The following is an 18863-nucleotide window of genomic DNA, read 5'->3' as shown; positions in this document are numbered from 1 at the left end:
ATTATTTATGTCTGTGAGCATTTGCCTGGACTTTTAAAGAAATCATCCACAGGAAAAACTATAAGGAATAACTATTTAGAATACAAGCTATCAACTAGCACACACACCTTTAATCCCAGTACTCAGGAGGCAGAGGCAGGTGGATCTCTCTGACTTCAGAACAGCCAAGCTGTACAGTCAGTACAGTGATGGAAGCTGGTGAAAACCAACTCCTTCTCCCCAAGAGAGCCAAACAATGCTGTGGTTTTCATACACACACAACACATACTGGCGTTTTTTGGTCTTTTGGGTTTTTTTTTTTTTGTTTGTTTGTTTTTTAAGAGCTTTTTTCCCTTTCTTTTTTCTTTTGTTTTTGTTTTTGTTTTTCGAGACAGCATTTGTCTATGTAACAGCCTGGTCTGTCCTTAAACTCACTCTGTAGACCAAGCTGGGTCCCTTCCCTTTCTCACCGTGGTGCTAGCCCACCCAGTTTTTCCCAAAAGATCCAAAGCAGTTGTACTAGCAACATTGCCCTTGGTCAGAGGGTCCTCAGTGGAAATGCTCCAAAGACTGGCTTTTACTCTCTCAGAGTAGCATTCCTTCAGCCCCAGTACGTTTGGAGTAAAGCTTTATTTGTACACATTTGTGGATAAGGGATGAGCACATAAACACAGCCTGTGGGCTGGTGGCGTAGCTCCTGGGGCTCCTGGAGGATGGGCCTTTCTCCTTCTGTAGCAGCCAGACAAGATGAGTGAGCCCTAGTGTGGCAGTCTTTCTTTGCAAGAGACATGACGCCTGCCCTGCTATCCTAATAACTGGCATTTATGATGTTCTGAATTCAAAAAATGCCGTAATATACCATCCATCACCATTGCGTGGTGAGGGACCTAGTGCTTGTTTCACAAAATAGGAAGTCCTTGATTCATGTAGTGGCGTTCCAGGCAGGCAGGTGTGCATGTGTGTGCGCACGCATGCATGCGCACACACATCCTCTCAACTCTAAAATTGCCAGTGGTCAGCCATTTATCACCATAATATCCAAAATGAAAGTAAGCAGAATGGCATTCCTGGTCCTCCTGCCTCCAGGATAAACACCTGGTTTATGTAGGGGTGGGGATCCAACCCAGGTCATGATCCCTGCCAGGCAAACACAACCAGCCCCAGCCCACGTTCTTATCCAGGGTCTCACTGTGTAACCCTGGCCAGCCTACAACTTGCTATATCGACTTTGTGGCTGGCCTGAAAACCCCTAAAAGCTTACTTGCCTCTGCCCCCCATCTCACCCAGCACTGGAGAGTTTTATATAAACCTCAAAGGAAACAGATTCCTCTTTGCTTATTTCATAGCATATGGTATAACAGTTTCTGTTTTGATTGCTATTACTTATCCATTATGCAGAGAATACTGTGATTTATATGCCTTACTTTGTGGCAATCAGTTACAAACCAATCTAGTTATCATTATGCAGAAATACAACTTCAAAACCTAACAAAATAGTCAACAAAAGGAGAAAAACTAAGTCATTTTTCCCAGGAACTTAACCAAAGCAATGTAATAAGACTATAGATCTTGATGCAAAATGGATTTTTGTACTCATTATTCAATGATCTTTGGGCATTCTGCTAATGTTTAAAGTTTCTTTCTTCAAAAACTTGATGTGCTAAGTAAGGCAGGACAAACAGAACTTCTTAAAAATAGACTGCTATCGGTCCATCACCCCTAATCCACAAAAGAATCTGCCAAGAGATTTCAACAACAAGAGGCGTATTGTAGGCATTTCTGTCCATCAACAAATCTAACAAGTTGATTAAAATGCCAAAGGCAAAACTGAAGACAGTGCAAAGACCGAAGCCGACTCACGGCAGTTTCTCTCATCGGATCCGTCGGGGCAGTCGCTGACGTGGTCACACCTGTACTCACTGGGAATACACTGACCTTTGGAGCATGTCATCTGCTGACTTGAGCACGTGGTCCCAGCTGGGAAGGAAGAAGAATTATTTATTTTATTTCTGTGTACAGTGTTCTTGCCTGTATGCCAGAATAGGGCACCATATCTCATTATAGATGGTTGTGAGCCACCAAGTGGTTTCTGGGAATTGAGCTCAGGACCTCTGGAAGAGCAGTCAGTGCTCTTAACCTCTGAGACTTCCATCCGGACTCTATAAATACACATTTAAAAGTCGATCTGTGGCACCTTTAATCCCAGCACCTGCAGATCAAGGCCAACCTGATCTACAGAGTGAGTTCCAGGACAGGCACCAAAGTTACAGAGAGAAACTCATCTTGCAAACAAAAAAGGAAAGAAAACAACAAACACACACACACACATATTTAAAAGTTATATGAAAGAGGGTGAATTAGGATATGGGCAAAGACTGGTAAGTACAGGGTACCAAGCTAACCAATTCCAGTCCTTGAGGGTCTAATTCTGTAGTATAACCAACCACACTTGGTATGACCTAGCCCTGCCCAGTGTTAATGAAGAATCTGCTCGCTGTGTGTCACCTCTAACAGGCTAGACGGCAGGTGTCCCGCTCTCAACACTTACGGCAATTCTGTTGCTCATCGGCGCCATCGGAACAGTCCTGGTCCTGGTCACACACCCAGGAGAGGGGGATGCAGGTCCCCTCGGCAGGACACCGGAAAAAGCCTGATCCACAGGACCGGGGAGCTGGAACAAAGGAAAGAGGGGCTTATGCTGGTGGACATCTGCCCCCTGTAGCAGCAGAAGCGCTTGGAGAGAACCTGTGCTGGCTCTTGCTCCACACAGCTGGCTGGCAATTAGTCATCTCATCAATGGCAGCCAAAGAGGACAGGTGACCCCAAATAATATATAAACAGAGAGCAAAGCAGACATAGGCACACACAAACTATCAAACATACATACACACAAATCTGAGGCAAAGTTATCAAAATCCGATTTATATAAAAAGTTAACGTATATAAAAAGTGCTACATTTCTAACATCCAATAGTGAAAGTGTCATGTGAAGAGAATGAAATTATTTCTACATTTGCTTGTTTTAGGGATTTTGGTGAGTTCTGAGCCTTAATGTATGCATCCTAAAAGTGAAGTAAATCCTATGTGTGCGTAAGAGCCATGTAATGCGAGCTGTCATTATCACAGGGCCCCGAAATGTCTGCAGACCTGAAGACTACCCATGTATGCTTGCATCCTAGAATAACTGTTCATGCATTCAGCCCCTGCTACTTAAAAACAGGCAGAGCCCGGGAATCAAAGCGTATTATTCCAGATCATGTGAGCCTGTTCCACAGTTTCAGCTTCCACAACCCCAGCTCTGCTCCTTCAAGGGATGACTCGGAAAATAAAAGCATCAACTAGGGACTAGCAAGAATGCAAAAATATCAGGGTCTACCCCCAGCATGGAATAAAAATTTGCAGCGTTACAAGCTCCCAGGTGACCCATTTGTGCACGAGGGCGCGAGAGGCCCCAGACTCTTGCTCTTCTTTCTTCCCGTTCTCAAATGCACCGCTGGAGTCTGGCTGCTCAGCTGTGCCATGGAGTGGCCAATTCAAAACAACCCTCGTGCCGTCACCTGCCTTCCTGCCTGGGGATGATAACTCCTGTCTGTTGATCTGTCAGAATGAGGGACTTCGAAGCCCAGTGACTCGTCACCTATGACAGGTTAGGGGGAGCAAAGGTCTCAAAGGCAGTGACTTGAAACCAGCCTGAGACACTTGTGGCCCCTGTTCTAAGTGGCTCAGCTCATCCTAAATCTACTCAGAATAATGTTGAGTGATATATACATAAAGCTATATGAAGGGATGTGGAAAAATGGTTTCAATAACTAAAATAAATTTCAGATTTAAAATATTATGGTGCTTCACTTAGATTTTTTTTTAATAACATAAAACCAAACTAGCAACTACTGTACATTCTGTGTATTAACTCACAAGTTGCTCTGCACATACACACACACACATATATATATAATATATATATATATATAAAGCTCTCCCTGAATTACGAACCACAGTAATTCACATAGCATCGTTTGATTTACAGAATCACCCAGGTGAATAACCAACAAACTATAATTTTCAAGCTTCAAAAAGCCAGTATAAATTCATTCTCAGTAAAGGTGGAAGTCACAGGCTCGCAGCAAGGATCTGATGTAAACTCAGACTCTCCCTCAAAAGTGGACACTAACGGCTGCTCAGAAGCCTTAGCCCAGCCCTGGGTCTACCACCAAAGCACAACCTCGTTAATGTCGCTCAAAACAGAGCCAGGTCTGGCTCCTCCTCACTTACGACAGCCAATTTCATCTGTGTCATCCAAACAGTCTTTGGTCCCGTCACACCTCCAGGCTTCAGGGATACAGTATCCATTGTCACAGCGGAAATTCCCACTGCCACATCCTGCAAAAGAGCCAAGAAACAGACATTGTTTTAAGATTTAAGATGTTGAGAGACCATGTCTCAAACAATAACAAAAAACATTATGATATTTCTTGATGGGAGGGGAGGTGGGGAGGATCTGGAAGGGAACCTGTAATCAGAATGCGTGAGAAAAAAATTTTCAATAAAAGAAAAAATAAGTTGTTTCGTGAAAGAAATACAAGTTGGAGATGAAATGAAAAATATTCAACTATTTAGTAGCAAAAGAATGCAAATTATGTGTCAAGTTAGGAAAGCAATTTCACACTGATAACATAAAAGACATTTGTTTGGATGTCTGCAAGAAGGATATTTTCAGGCACAGTTGGTTAGCATACACCTTGACATGACCTGTCCAGGAAGCGGTTTGACAGCGTGCACCTTGCTGTTTAAAATGTTTACTCTGTCAGGCAGGCGGCACATGCTTTAATCCCAACTCTCTCTGGGAGAGAAATTTGGAACTTCCACATCTACATCTCCTTTTCCTAAGGAACTGATCAAATAACAAAATACTGATCGAGATTCTAAATATTTTCATCACGATATAAACTGTCTAAACCACAACACTCCTATCCAATAAGAAGGTCATACTTTCTCTTGTCTATGTCCTGGTATATTAGGAATCTGTGGAAATGGTTAGGAAGAATTTATCAAAGAAACAGAGGCAAATGTTAACCAGAAAAGTTAGCATAGTGTTTTAATCCACTTCCTATTAAACGGATTTTCATTACTAAACTATATATAGGGAGTTTAAATTCAGATCAACTGCCTTTTTCCAAAAACTAATGTGAATGTTGTCAAGCAAATTTCTGCAACCGAAGTGCACAAACCTTGCTCCAAAGATTAGCACACCCTAAGTGTCAGTGAGGATGGAAAGGGGTGCCAAACTCATTGTGCTTAGCAAATATATTCTGTATGGCTCTTGGGGACTAAGCTAAGAGTTGGAAATACTGCAAGCTATCCCAAATATCTGGCCAACAAGCTTCCCAATAATTTTGTGCCAAATAGAAAATTTTCTTCAAAGAGGGCAACCAACACAAGCCCAACTTGGAGAATATTCAAATTTATTTCACAAACCCAAAAAATCGGAGTATTTTTTTTCAAAGTTGGAAAAATACTTGTGTATTTTCTTTCTGTATTTAAAAAAGCAATCATGCTAAATGAGAAAATTCAGGTTCCTGGCTACAATTAACCCCACCTTAGCTAAATATACAGATCAATTACCTACCCCTAGAATAAATAAACAGGATGTTCTCCTGACTCGTGGAAAGACAGGCATATCAACAGCGAGACATAAACAGAGCTAAGTGATCTATTCCTAGGGAATATAGGCTACTTTGTTCATGGAATGTTCAAATCTGATTGTCTGGTAGTGACACCCTGATTTATAATGTATGCCGCAAATGGTCAGAAACTTCCCTTGGCTAGATGGTGGTACCGAGTGGTACAGGAGTACGTACACCCAAATACCTTCTATAGACTAATGCATGGTGGTGGTTGGCGGTGCGGGCCTGGGGTTGGTGGGGCAGGTCTCTTATCAACTACCTTTAAAACACAACAACCTCCCTTGCAAAAATGCCCCTGAGGAATGTACAAATTCACTCTGGAATCCCAGAACTTCTCATTGGATTTTGTTCTACAAAGCAATATTTCCCTGGGAGATTAGGGGCTTTGGAGGTTCAACTGTTAACACGGCATATATTAAATCACTTTTATCAATCAGGTCTATTGTGAGTAATCCAACATAATATATTTACAGGCTTAATGTGTTTGTATCTCCTTCTAGCAAATCACTCCTGATAGAAAGCATCATAGCCACTGTAAAGACAACCTGGTCAGGCTTTTATATTGTTGCAGAAAGACAATTCTTAGGTTAGGATATTGAAAATATACATAATTGATAATATTTCTTACATAATTTTTAATGTCAAGTCAATTGAAGTTTGTTTATCTTAATCTTGCTAAAATGCCAATTAATTACAAATAGACAAAAGTTTTGAAACATTTCAAAGCCAATTATTTAAAATTAAAATTAAAAATCGGAACTGATGGGAAATGTTGATCTCCTGTTAGTCTTCCAATGGCTACATTATCTAAATGTAAAACCCAATTCACTCAATCTATCAGTAGTATTTTCATGATAATTCATTTGTCAAATTCATCTTTTCAGTGGGACCTTCATGCTTGCTACAACCATTGCTTGAAAATATCTCTCCAGAGAAAAACAAACAGACACTTTATCATTGCTGTGTGGTCTCTCCAGAGCCAGCCAAAATCCTGATTTTTGTCAGAAGTGTGTCCTTCATTCTACCCCGAAGAGAATGTGTGTTGTTTAAAAACCAACTGTTCGTGGAAAGGTCTAGCGAAGGGCTTGAGCACAGTTGCAGGTGTCCCCAATTTCAACTGGTTCAGTATTAATGAAGCAGCCTAACTCGCAAGCCCTGCAAAGGTGCCTGTTAATCCTTATAGCGACCGTGCAACACACACCTCGTTGCAGAATGCTGCATCAATGAGCTTAGCCATTCATTCAGCAGCAAATCGAAAGAAACGACTTGAACCGTGCGATCCCACACCAGTAAACAAGCCCCGCTGACCGCCGTTCTGTGTTGCGTGCACGCCAAATATCCCAAACTCAAAAATGAATGTGGACTTTTCATTTCTTTTTAACTTGCTATCTATTGTTATTGATTTCAGAAACCACAAAACTCAGGCCTCGTTGGGAAGGAAGTGTACTAAGATTTGGGGGATTTCACAACACTCAGAAACAAAGGGAAATTCAAAAGAAAGAGTGATGCAGTCTGGAAGCTTTAATCCTACATGGAGCTGGATTTCACCACCTTAGAGGCCAAAGGCGTTGGTGTAAGAAAAGACATGTTTTCTTCAGAAGTAGTTGACTCCAAAGCTTCAGGACCTAAGTGCTGGGCTAAGAAAATGTTACGATAAGAACTGGACCAGCAGATAGTGCAGAGGAGGTAAGAAGTTAATTGTTTTCCAGGGCAAAGGACAGCCACTAGATTGAGAAAGTATTCGTCTATCATACAGTCTCCGGCGGGGCTCTGAGCGCTGTGGATAACGAATCACACATCAGGAAATCAGTAACAGAGCAAACAAGGAATGGGAACCCATGATCTTGAATTATTAGAAAAACAAAGCCAGATATGGCGTCCCATGCCTGTAATCCCAGCACTCAGGAGGCTGGGGCAAAGGAGGGTTCTTGGGTGAGAAAGCAAAACTCCTGAAATCTGCTTTCAAGGCTGACCTTGGCTACAGAGTGACTGTCGGGCTAGCCTGGGTCACTTAGCAAAAACCCAAAAAAAAGAGAAAAGCAGAAAATGCATGAATCAACTTGAAATAAAGACTACAAAGAAGTTGAGTTTTTTTCCAAAGATTATTTATGTGTATGTATTTTCTTACATGTACAGCATTGCGTGTAGGAATATGCAAATATGTAGGTCTCCAGAGTTGGAGTGACAGGTCATTGTGAGCCACCTTATGTTGCTGATGGGAACCACAGTCCCATGCCAAGCGCAGTGTGTGTTCTTAACTGCTAAACCATAGCTCCCGCCCCTATGAAGAAGTCTTTAAAGAGAAAACAATGCATTGTTATGATAACCTTTTCATTCTTTTTTTCTAATTTTGTGGTATGTGTGTGTGTGTATACGTGTGCACGGGTAGGCCAGAGACATTGGCCAGGTGGCTGCAGCCTGCTCATCACAGGTGTCACAAAGCAATATACAAGCTGTGTCACCTGTCCAGTTCCTAATCCTAATAATTTAGGTTGCATTAAAATTACTCTTGCACGTGATAATGCATTTACTGGTTTTGTGGACTTTATTCCTAAACATTTTACATCTGCAAATAGGAGTCTAATAGTTTATGAACTAGATTAAGGGTACAAAAAAAAAGTCAGGTTCCATTTAGTGTTCTGTTCTGAAAACCAAGCAACGAAAACGCTCCATAGAAAGCAAGGGTGTGGTCTTGCTTCACTTCCAGTGAGTGCGTTGACTGTCCAGTCACCATCAAGCTGGGCAGGATCACCCATAGGATTTGTTACCCCAGCTGTCATTGAAGCAGCACAAAGCTAAACAGATAACCCTCGATCTCCAAAGGAGACTGACCTTTTATGTAGGTCAGAGGTGGAAATTATCCTGAGCCACGACTCATTAGAAAGATCAGAGTGATGTCAAGGGGTCTGAGGTGGAGGACGGAGAACACGGGTGAATTAAGGAATTGCTCTGCATTTGTTCCAGCAAAGGAAGAACAGTCACCGTGATTTCTTCAGTCGCCACACTTTGAGAACAGACACACGAACTTCCTTCCCCAGGGGGACCCTGTGTTTGGGAGGAAAAGCTTGTGTGAAGAGGAAGGATCTGGGTGGGAGTAGGGGTGTTTGGGGACAGAAACGATGGTGTTGGACTTCAGACGATTTTCCTCTGACTGCCATTTGCCTCTTTTCTAAGAAAATGTGCGAAAGGGTTAAGAGTAGGGGCAGGGCGGGGTGGGGGGGGAGGGTGATGAGATGATTAATAGTCAGGCAGATAAAAGAATCTGACCTAAATCCGATCCCCAGAACATGTGGCAGGAGAGAACAGATTCCAGGAAATTGTCTTCTGACTTTTACACCTACACCTTGCACTTGGACACCTACACACACACACACACACACACACACATGCGCACACACACATGCACACGCATACATGCATGCACACACACTTTAAAATGAAAAAAAAAATTAAGTAGGGGTTGGGGGTGTGGAGAGATGGCCTGGCAGTTAAGAGCACTGACCGACCTTCAAAAGGACCTTTCCAGGGAATCCAGTGCCCTCTTCTGAGCTCCATAGGCACCTGGCATGCACATTATACACACATACATGCGGTGGAAACTCATACATATAAAGGTAAATAAATCTTAGCAAAACTTAAAAATAGACCAAATAGTGTGATGTCAAAATTACTAAAGCCACAAAAATAGAATCCCTGATTCCTATGTGCAAACATTATTTTAGTGTTTATGGAAGAAATCAAAGAACAGGACTCTTATCCATAGAGCCCAAACCATTGGGAACATGTTATCCACTACTACTATTTATTGGATGCATAGACATATCAATTGGATCTTCTGGATGAATGAGCCACAACAGGAAAAATGTCTGTCCAGTTCAGACTCTCGACCGTGTTCATTTCGTCACCTCATTGCCCACAACACAAATTCACCAGAATGTGTCTGCAGTGTTTCTTCTGATTTCCAGTGAGAGATTGCTGACCGGCACAACCCTGTTAGAGAGTATTAACAGCCCCATTTCATAGATGAGTTACTCAGCCCTCACGTTCACACCTAAGCAGGCCGACTCCAAGATTAGAATGTAGTAGTCGATAATTTAGGTCTCAATAAGTAGACAACAAAATGACAGCCAAAAAACGGGATGTGGTGGCACACGCTTGTAATCTATTTCTTATACTGGATGGCCGTGCCCAGCTCAAATACAAAGGCCACCCCCTCTGGCCACCAACTCCCAGAATTTCTAAGCAGTTTGAACACTCAAAGTTCAAAATGTGTTAACATGAAGGATCACCTAAGAAAGCCCCTAGAATAAATTCTTCCCTTTGAAAAGATAATAAAATTTCTTAAACAGCCAATTGCACTCCTTCTCGCCCATCAATGAGATCTGAGATTGGGAAATAATCACACTGCAGCCGTTGGTACCAGTAACATGAAAAGCACTCCCCTGGGAGTGCGATAAAGAATCTTAAGTTGCAGGGAGGCCTGTTTCACCCTGGAATGTTCCAGAGCATCGACGGGCTTCCCCGTTCTAGGGAAGGGAGAGGTCAGGCCAGGAAAGCCAAGGCCAGATATCAAAAATCCTAAAGGACTTCTTCAGTAACGCAAAGGATCATTGCTGTGAAAGCCAGGGCCATAAGCACACGTTCCTCAGGGTGAAGTCATCAGAATCAGATGATTTCCTCACTATCCCCTCCTCACTCTCAACCAGATACACTCGCAAAAATATATCTGAGCTGGATATCCATTATGGGTCTAAAACATTACTTCCAGCTGTAACCAAAGAAGTAGAACTGGGGGGGGGGGGGTCTCATGGTTTTTCTGTTAGTTTGAATTTTCTGCATTGCTTCCCCTAGCTGCTAAGTCACAGGGTTTATAGAGAGAGGGACTTTCCCCATACATCGAACAGTGAGCCCCAACCTTCCTCTCCCCGTCGGAGAAGGACCCTCATAGGATGTTGAAAAGAACACTTTAAAAGAGGAAAATTTAAGATGCTCTGCTGGCCCCCATAAATAAGGACCCAATGAATCAAACTGCTTCAGAAAAGGGCAACATGCCCTTCAACACTTAGTGATTTAAAGTAGCTTGCAAAAAATACTATAAATCACCCCTTCACATAGACTCAATCTCTTTCCTAACCCGGATCGGTCAACGGGTTAGGCTTCCTAAATATATCCATTGGCTTCCTAAATATATCAATATTAGAAAATAGTTGAATGAACTCAAACATTAAAAACAAAAGTTTTGGGCTGGAGAGATGGCTCAGTGGTTAAGATCATTGCCTGCTCTTCCAAAGGTCCTGAGTTCAATTCCCGGCAACCACATGGTGGCTCACAACCATCTATCTGTAATGAGGTCTGGTCCCCTCTTCTGGCCTGCAGACATACACACAGACAGAATATTGTATGCATAATAAATAAATAAATATTAAAAAAAAGTTTTTCAAGAGAAGCAAAGGCACTTTCCTGCTGAAGGGTTTTAAATGGTACAACAGAGAAGCCCAACACAACACAGAGTGCCAAGTACTGAATCGATGAAAATGACGTGGGCATGTGTATTAAAGCTGATGGTGGGATTTTGGTCATCCTAACAGGCGGGTAAAATCAGCAGGCCTCCACAATCAAAACAGAAATGGCTTGCTGTTACCTTCCATTGCAACAGTAAGAGCAGAAAAGGCTTATTCCTTGTTGGAACTGGGGAGCTGGCTCAGTGGATACAGGGCTGGCAGTGCAAGCCTGATGGAGGCCGGTCTCCAGAACACTGGGCATCCCAAGCACTTAGCCTTTGTTTAAATTACATCTGATGCCGTGTACCTCCTTCAAGCAGGTACAAATAGCAATTCAACATTCATGACCCAATCCATGTCTCACCAACATGCCATTGCTGTGTGCCTTTGTAAGTCACAAATTACATGGTAGGAACTAAGTTGCTTCTCATTCAGAATGTATTTTCAGAAAATACATATCAGGTTTAAAAAAAAAAAACAAACAACTTTTTTTTTCTGTTGCAGACCAGAGTCATTTAGCCCTGGCTTGTTATGCCGGGGTTCATGCAAAAAAGCAATGCAGGCCTACGAATCAACTCCCAGGCAGTATAAATGTCATCACGTCATGTCATGTGATCATGATGACACACACAAAGGCTTGTTGACACAAAGTCACAGCGTTGTGTTTTACCGGCTGATACTCACGCACGATAAAAATGCTACTCCGGCTGTCCCAGCACTATTAACGAAGTTAAGCTTACCTGTACTGGCTGCCAGAAACAGCAAGAAGAAAAAACATTGCATTACACTTCATCATATTTGACCTAACGTGTTTTAAGTATCATTAGTAATTAATGAATGGGCTGCCATTATTACAAATCAAACTTGTAAATTTTAGTATGTCTGTTTATTTACAAGAGGGGAGAGGCACACCTATGCCATACTGTGTTGTAGGAGTCAGCTCTCATTCCACCGTGTGGATATTCAGTATCAAATTCAGGTATCGGGGTTAGCAGCAGCACCTTTACCCACTGAGCCCACACATATATACACACACTAAATTAAAGTTTTTAAAAGTCACTAATTATATACATGAGTTACATAATCAGAGTCCTCAACCTTATGTAGCAGAGAAACACAGCAAAATATTCTAACTGAACGAATGTTCACTACTGCCTTTGAAAAAACTTAAATCATCCTAAGGCATTCTATTACTTCTGGTTGAACATGAATAAGCATGCCCATCCAACCGTCCCCCAAAAGGTCAACCCACTGCCATGATCCCATCGCTAATAATGAAACCTTAAGGCATGGCAATAATTCATATCTGCAATCTCTTCATACAGTAAACATGTTTTAAACTTAGTCTGAGCAATCATACATCTATTAATAAACAGGAAAATCAATTCCCTGTGCGACTGAGATGGAAGGACACTGTCAGCAAATGCAGTCTTTACAATTCATTCTTGTCCAGTGAACCAAGTCAGCTAGCCCAGATCCATCTAGTTCTAAGAAGTTAGGGTGAGGCAGTCCTAGATGGCGAAGCTGATGCTCAGTGCTTCCGAAGTCTCCTAGGTAAGTTAGAATAGGGAAAAACATCTAAACCTAAAAGGCTCTCCCAATAGTCCAAGAATTAGAGGCGTATCCATTCAAGGGATCCTACCCCACTCCGTATCTGAAAACCCCTTCTCTCTCTCGGCTTGCCAGATTTCTTGGCCTCCAAAATCTCCCATCAAATGAGCTTGTTCACACAATAGTTTAAAGGAATGTTTTCCGTGGGCATGTGCACTTGCTTAAACAATAGGAAGCTCACGAGGGAACTCACTCTGTAACCGTGCCCTTCTGGTCATTTCCCAATGCCCAAATACCTTCCCTCGATGCAGCTCGATGAAGCAGACTGGAGAGAAACAGGCTATCCTCGAAGGGTGGTGGGTGGCACAGGCCTTTAATCCCTGCACTCCGGAGGCAGAGGCAAGCAGATCTCTGTGAGTTCGAGGCCAGCCTGGTCTACAGAGCGAGTTCCAGGACAGGCTCTAAAATCTACACAGAGAAACTCAAAAAAAAAAAAAAGTGCATAATGTCATGTATTGTAACAAAACTTTTGATGAAGCTGAAATTTCATCAGGTTTAGCATTTTTTCTATGAAAACACAAAGGACCTCTCAGGGGTGTAATAAATCTTGGATTATTACAAAAGAAAAGGCCATGGGAATATCGCACAGACCATGGAAGCAGCAAACAAACAAATGGCGTTTGTTGAAACACTGATTTGGAAACCTTGCTGCACTGGTTCTGAGTCAAGCAGCCCCTTCCAGTGGAAACATACGATTCACCAATTCTACGCAAATGGAACTCGAGTATACATGCGCGCAACCCCACGCGGCAGCCCCGCGGGCACAGGCTTCCAAACTAAGGGAGGGACTCATACTCTTCCCAGCACAGGGTTAATTCAGGATGTATACGTGATTGTAGGTAATTTCCCCTCCCTATTGGTTCACCTATTACTACATATGGAATCATCATTTCCTCAGAATGTGAGTTTACATTTTCCTTCTTCCACTCAGCCTCTCATATCTAAAAGCCACTGACTCTTACACAGAAGGTTAAGACGCTTGGTGTGAGTTGCCAGATGGCCGCACACTGCTGATAAAGTCCTGCAAAGTTATAGTAGGGTGAGGAAGGGGCAGAGAGAGGACTACTGGGCAACCAAGAACTGCCCAGGGTTAAGTCCCTGACATCATCCACCCCAGACTCAGACCCCAGCTCCACCCCTCCCCCTCTGGAAGTCGTGTTACTGTCAGCATCTGGTTCTCCTCAGAGGATAGTTAGTGATAATAAAAGCTCTTGTCCAGACCCAGGCATTGGGGGCACGCTCCTTTAATCCCAGCTACTAGGAGGCAGAAGCAGGTGGAATTCAAGGCCAGCCTATTCTACATAGTAAATTCTAGGACACCCAGGATTACATAGTGAGACCCTGTCTTGAAAATCCAAATCACTGCAACAAAAATCCAGGTTGTTAATAATGGTATCACCGCCCTAGCCGCTCCTGAGCTGGTGGGTCTGATATTTCAAAACAAGAGAATGTAGAAATTGATAAAAGAAGAAATGGCCAGGTTGGTAAACTACTCGCCACTCAATCCTCTACACAGAGGCAAGAGCCTAAAATTCCAGAGCAAGAGAGATGGGAAACAGAGAATCTTGGGAGCTCACCAACCAATCAGTCCAGCCCAACCAGTAAATCCCAGGTTCAACAGGAGACCCTGCTTTAAGAGACAAGGTAGACATCAATTGAGGAAGACACTGACATCCACATGCACATGTGTGTGCACATAGCCGCGCGCACACACACATACACACACACACACACACACAAGCAACAAACAAAATCTGACCACTATACTTCCCAGTTGATATTTCTTCAAGCCCACCCAACCACTCAGCTGGTCAGAAGACACCTTCCCCAGTGTGGCTTTGCCAGCTCTGTCCCCTGTGACACCCTCCTAAGACTCTGTTCAAATAGTCCGCATGTGGGGTCTTCCTTGCCACCTCACACAGACTGGATTATGTCATCCCCTTGCTGTGCTCCCAGACCTCTAGGACTGCACGGCATCTCAGCATCTGTGTACAACTGGTCCCTAACAACACAAACGCTTGCGTAATAAGCACACCAGTGGTCATTCTAATGGGAATGATCAACCAGACGAACCCTCCACTCACAACTTCTCAGGATATAACCCATGCTGGTCGCAAAGTCACAATCCTCCTGCCTCAGCCTCCCAAATCCTGGGATTACAGGCTTGGGTCAATGAATGAGCAAACCCTACACGTGGGAACAAATGCTGATGGACGGCTGGTGTGGTTGATGTTTCCTACCTGGAGGCTCCTCAAAGTGTATCTAATCCTCCTGTACTCCTCTTTCAGCAAATCCTTGACCAGAGGGCATAACAACCTGTTCCAACCAGTCCCATCCTCAAGGTTAGAGAGGCACAAAAACTACGGAAAAGCCCAATGGACAGGTGCACATCCCGGATACATAAGAAATCTGAACCTTTTCATAATTTGGCATTGAGTTTTCACCTTTAAAAATCAGAATATGAAGGACCAAAATGTTCTTGGTGGGGGGTGGACAGGCAGGTGACAAGGCCTTCTGCTAATGTGGCTTTGTCTGGCAGTCTCCTTTAAGAAGCTGCACTTTTTCCCCTCAGCGGTTTCTCTGGACAGGGAACTTGACAGTTGGCTTCTGCACCTCAAAAGCCCTCAGCAAGGAGGCTCCTCGGTGGCACTGACCCAACCAGGAACTGGTCAAATGTGAATAATTTGGCACCAGGTTTCCTGTGGGGCCAAATGTTCACCCAGCACTCACCAAGCCCTAGTACCTAGCATGTTCGCAATGACCTGTAAATATTCCCGAGCTGCAGAAATTAAAATCGACATTGTACAGTGGAGAAAACCGGGGTTCAGAGCTAAAGTGACTCACAAGAATGCCTCTGGAAAACAACTGAACCTCCAAGTCACGGCCTATGTCCCAACATGAGAAATAGTTTGGCCCCAGGTTCACTCAGGCCATAGTAGCCTCTGAGACGAGGAACCTTTGAATAGGCTGCGGGCGCTGGGAGTAGCATGGCCAGGGAGCTTCTAAAGTCATAGAAATGCCAAAAGTTTGGCTTGGTAGCAAGAGCTTTAAACTTATATCACTGGCTTCCACCTACTCCCACAAGGCAGGCCATGTATGTCCATACATCATGTGTACAGACACCAGTCTGTGTGAAAGACTTGCTTACAAAGGACAGAGATCAGAGATCCTCCTGTCTCTGTCTCAATGACTGAGCTGTGTGTCCCCAGATCCGAGGCAATCTACCACCAGTAGATCCTCTTTTTAGAGAATGGAAGTGGTTTTATCCTAGAATTGCTGCAAATGTACAAATATTTACAACTCAAATATTTCTTCCTGGCATGGCCCTAAACGATTCTTATCAGCTTTCCTAAGGAGCGAAACACCCACATGAGCAAATCAATCTTTCAGAAAAATGCCAATGATGTTCTCAAAAACATAGGATATACTTTTCTCATATTCTGGCTCACAACTAATTGAAAACCAGAATGTTCGTCTGGCTCGGTGGTATATCCCCATAGTTACATCACTATTGAGGCTGAAACAAGAATTCAGTTGTGTTGTTGTTCCTATGATAGTTTCTAAACATAATCGAATTTTACAAATAAATGTGGCCAATATAGCCCAGTAGGCAGAGGGTGTCCTTTCAATGGTAGGGCAACTTGCCTAGCAACCCGCTAGCAGTTGACAACGGGAAAACAGAACTTTAAATGACCGGGCAACAGAAGTTCTTCTTTTACAACATTATTTGCTGCCTGGCGCCTCCCTAGTGTCACCAGGGAGGAGGTGCTTTAAGTTCCTGCTAATCCAGTCTTCGGCAATATGCGAAGATGACAGAGCAAGGTCCCTCAAGCCTGACTTCTTAAAACCACGCCATAAGTTACCCGGGCGTGTCCTTCTCAAAGTAAAACAGGCTGAAGCATTCGCGTTATCAAAGTAAGGCTAGCAGAGAGTGGATGAGACAAGAAAGGGACCATCTCTAATCTGCCATCATTTCAAACTCAGAAGAGCCTTTCGTCTTTAATGTGCAACGTACCGATTCGGTAACTTATTTACAAAATTTATGGAAATTGTTAACAGGGAGTTAATTGATTTAAGTCACCTGATTACCACAGTTAATTAACCACACTAACTTAATCTTCTTTGCAAACATCAACTAATCATTCTCCCAGGTGTCAGGGACTCCTTGAATAAAAATTACCCCTCTCTCCTCTTTAAGGGAGACTCCTGTGTGTTTTCTTTTCAGATTCCAACCAAACAACAAGCAAGATCTTTTTCTTATATGGCTATATTGAAAGGGCTTCCATCTTTCCCTGGCTTCCCTCCCCCCCACCCTTCCATTATAATAAAGGAAATCCAGCCGTGCGACTTCACCGACCATGTCATTTTGAATTACTTCAAAAACCAGCAGAGAACACTTCTTGAATAAAAATGAACAAATGAAAGGCAATCGAGACTTTCGTCTAGGAAAGTGAATTTCCAGAAAAAAAAAAGACTATTTGCTGGGGCTGGTTATAAAGGGAGAGCTCAAAGGAACAGGGGCAGGGGTTGAACTCTCATCCCGACTATGGTTGTTACATTAATATATACATAGATTAATATTTATAGAAATAGGAGTTGGGGTGTAGCTCAATGGTAGAGCGCATGCTTAGCATGAAGGGCTCTGTCTAGCATATTCCCAACACGTTACAACATGTGTGTACAGTAATGTACAAACAACTTAGTCTATGGTAATTTAAAATAAGATAGAACAGCTCACAAATACAAACATTCAAATCCTGTTGCTATAAAAACCTGTAAAAATGTATTAATTTTTACATATATAAAAACTAAGGTTAGGTGTGTGGTGGTGCCCAGCTTTAGGTCTACCACAGAGGCAGGGGGTCTCTGTGAGTCTAAGGCCAGCCTGGTTGACATAGTGAGCCCCAGCCATGGCTACATAGTGAGACCCTGTCTCAAATGAACAACAACATCTCACCCCTGCCACCGAAAGTGGTGAGCTAAGGAAGCAAGCAATGTTACTGGGGTGATCAGAAACAGCCCATGCAGTTTCCCCCTCTCTTCAGTTCTCAATTAGTGTCTTTATCATTTTTCTTCTGAATAAAGGGAGTCAACTGTCTTTGATCTACTCATGCAGGGAACCTCTGGAGGAGATCAGGACAGTAAGTCACACTTAGATTCCCTCAGAGTTCTGGGGCTTGAAGAAATGGCCATCTCTCTTTACTTCTCTTTCTCGTTCCTTTACCCACATCAGAATGTCTGAAAAATCATTGTAAATTAAGAGGATTTTATTGCAACTGTGTGCATCCCTTTTCTTCAGTTTCCCTTGCAGGGAAATGGCGTAGGCTCTGCACTCTTAACAGCTCAGGTCCCTCATGGTGTGCACATTCTCTTGTCTGCTCTGCTGGGTTTAATCATTTACAGTGAGAAGCATCGAGCCTTCAATTTTTAAGCCACACATTTTGTTTTTCCCAGAACCTCAGCTTCCATTGATTGCTTAGCAAATTCCTTCTACACTTCGCTGCACCAAATATTAGGGGGGAAGTAAATTTTTATGTCAGAAGTATACTTAAGAAAAAAGAATTCTGGCACATAAAAATTAACTTTAGCAACTAACTTGGAGCCAGGTTTAGGAGCACACAACATTCAGGAGGCTGAAACAGGAGGAATTTAAGGCCAGCTTGTGTAATAAGGACCATACCAAAATCAAAATAAATACAGCAACCAACTAGGGAAGAGTTGCAGTTTTTATTATATGCTAACTTAAAAGAAAAAGGTTTCTTTTATTTTATTGTACTTATTTATTGAGTGGGTGGGTGGGTAGGGGTAGGGGTGCCAGTGTGACATAGTAGGCACATAGAAGTCATGGACAACTTAGTCTGTCCCACTACTATGTGTGTAGGTCCCTAGGGATCAAACCCAACGGGTCAAGCTTACTCTGTGAGCAGTCCTGCCTGGCTAGATGAATAGTTTATTAGCAGTAATTATTATGGCCTCCATTCCCAACTCAAGAACCTCTTCTCAAACTGACCACTGCTCATGGGTCTTAACAATTGCATTATTCTGTTGGTTTGACAGATTTTTTTTAGAAGATTTATTTATTTATTAT

At 42.9% G+C, this 18863-nt stretch overlaps 1 protein-coding gene across 1 annotated transcript in view; it reads right to left on the bottom strand.

Annotated features, from left to right (window-relative positions):
- Positions 1-18863, bottom strand: part of Lrp2 (LDL receptor related protein 2) — a 122879-nt gene that overhangs the window by 91931 nt on the left and 12085 nt on the right. Inside the window, 3 exon segments of the mRNA XM_050123018.1 lie at positions 1840-1956; positions 2528-2650; positions 4252-4359. Of these exon segments, the coding sequence (XP_049978975.1) occupies positions 1840-1956; positions 2528-2650; positions 4252-4359 (348 nt within the window).

This window comes from Alexandromys fortis, unplaced genomic scaffold (genome assembly GCF_014885135.2).
Source record: "Alexandromys fortis isolate MF-2015 unplaced genomic scaffold, M_Fortis_MF-2015_v1.1 scaffold_8_9099976_23576923, whole genome shotgun sequence".
In the NCBI taxonomy this organism is placed as follows: Eukaryota; Metazoa; Chordata; class Mammalia; order Rodentia; family Cricetidae; genus Alexandromys; species Alexandromys fortis.
Note: the sequence above shows the minus strand (reverse complement) of the source record. Positions and strands in the feature narration are given on the sequence as shown.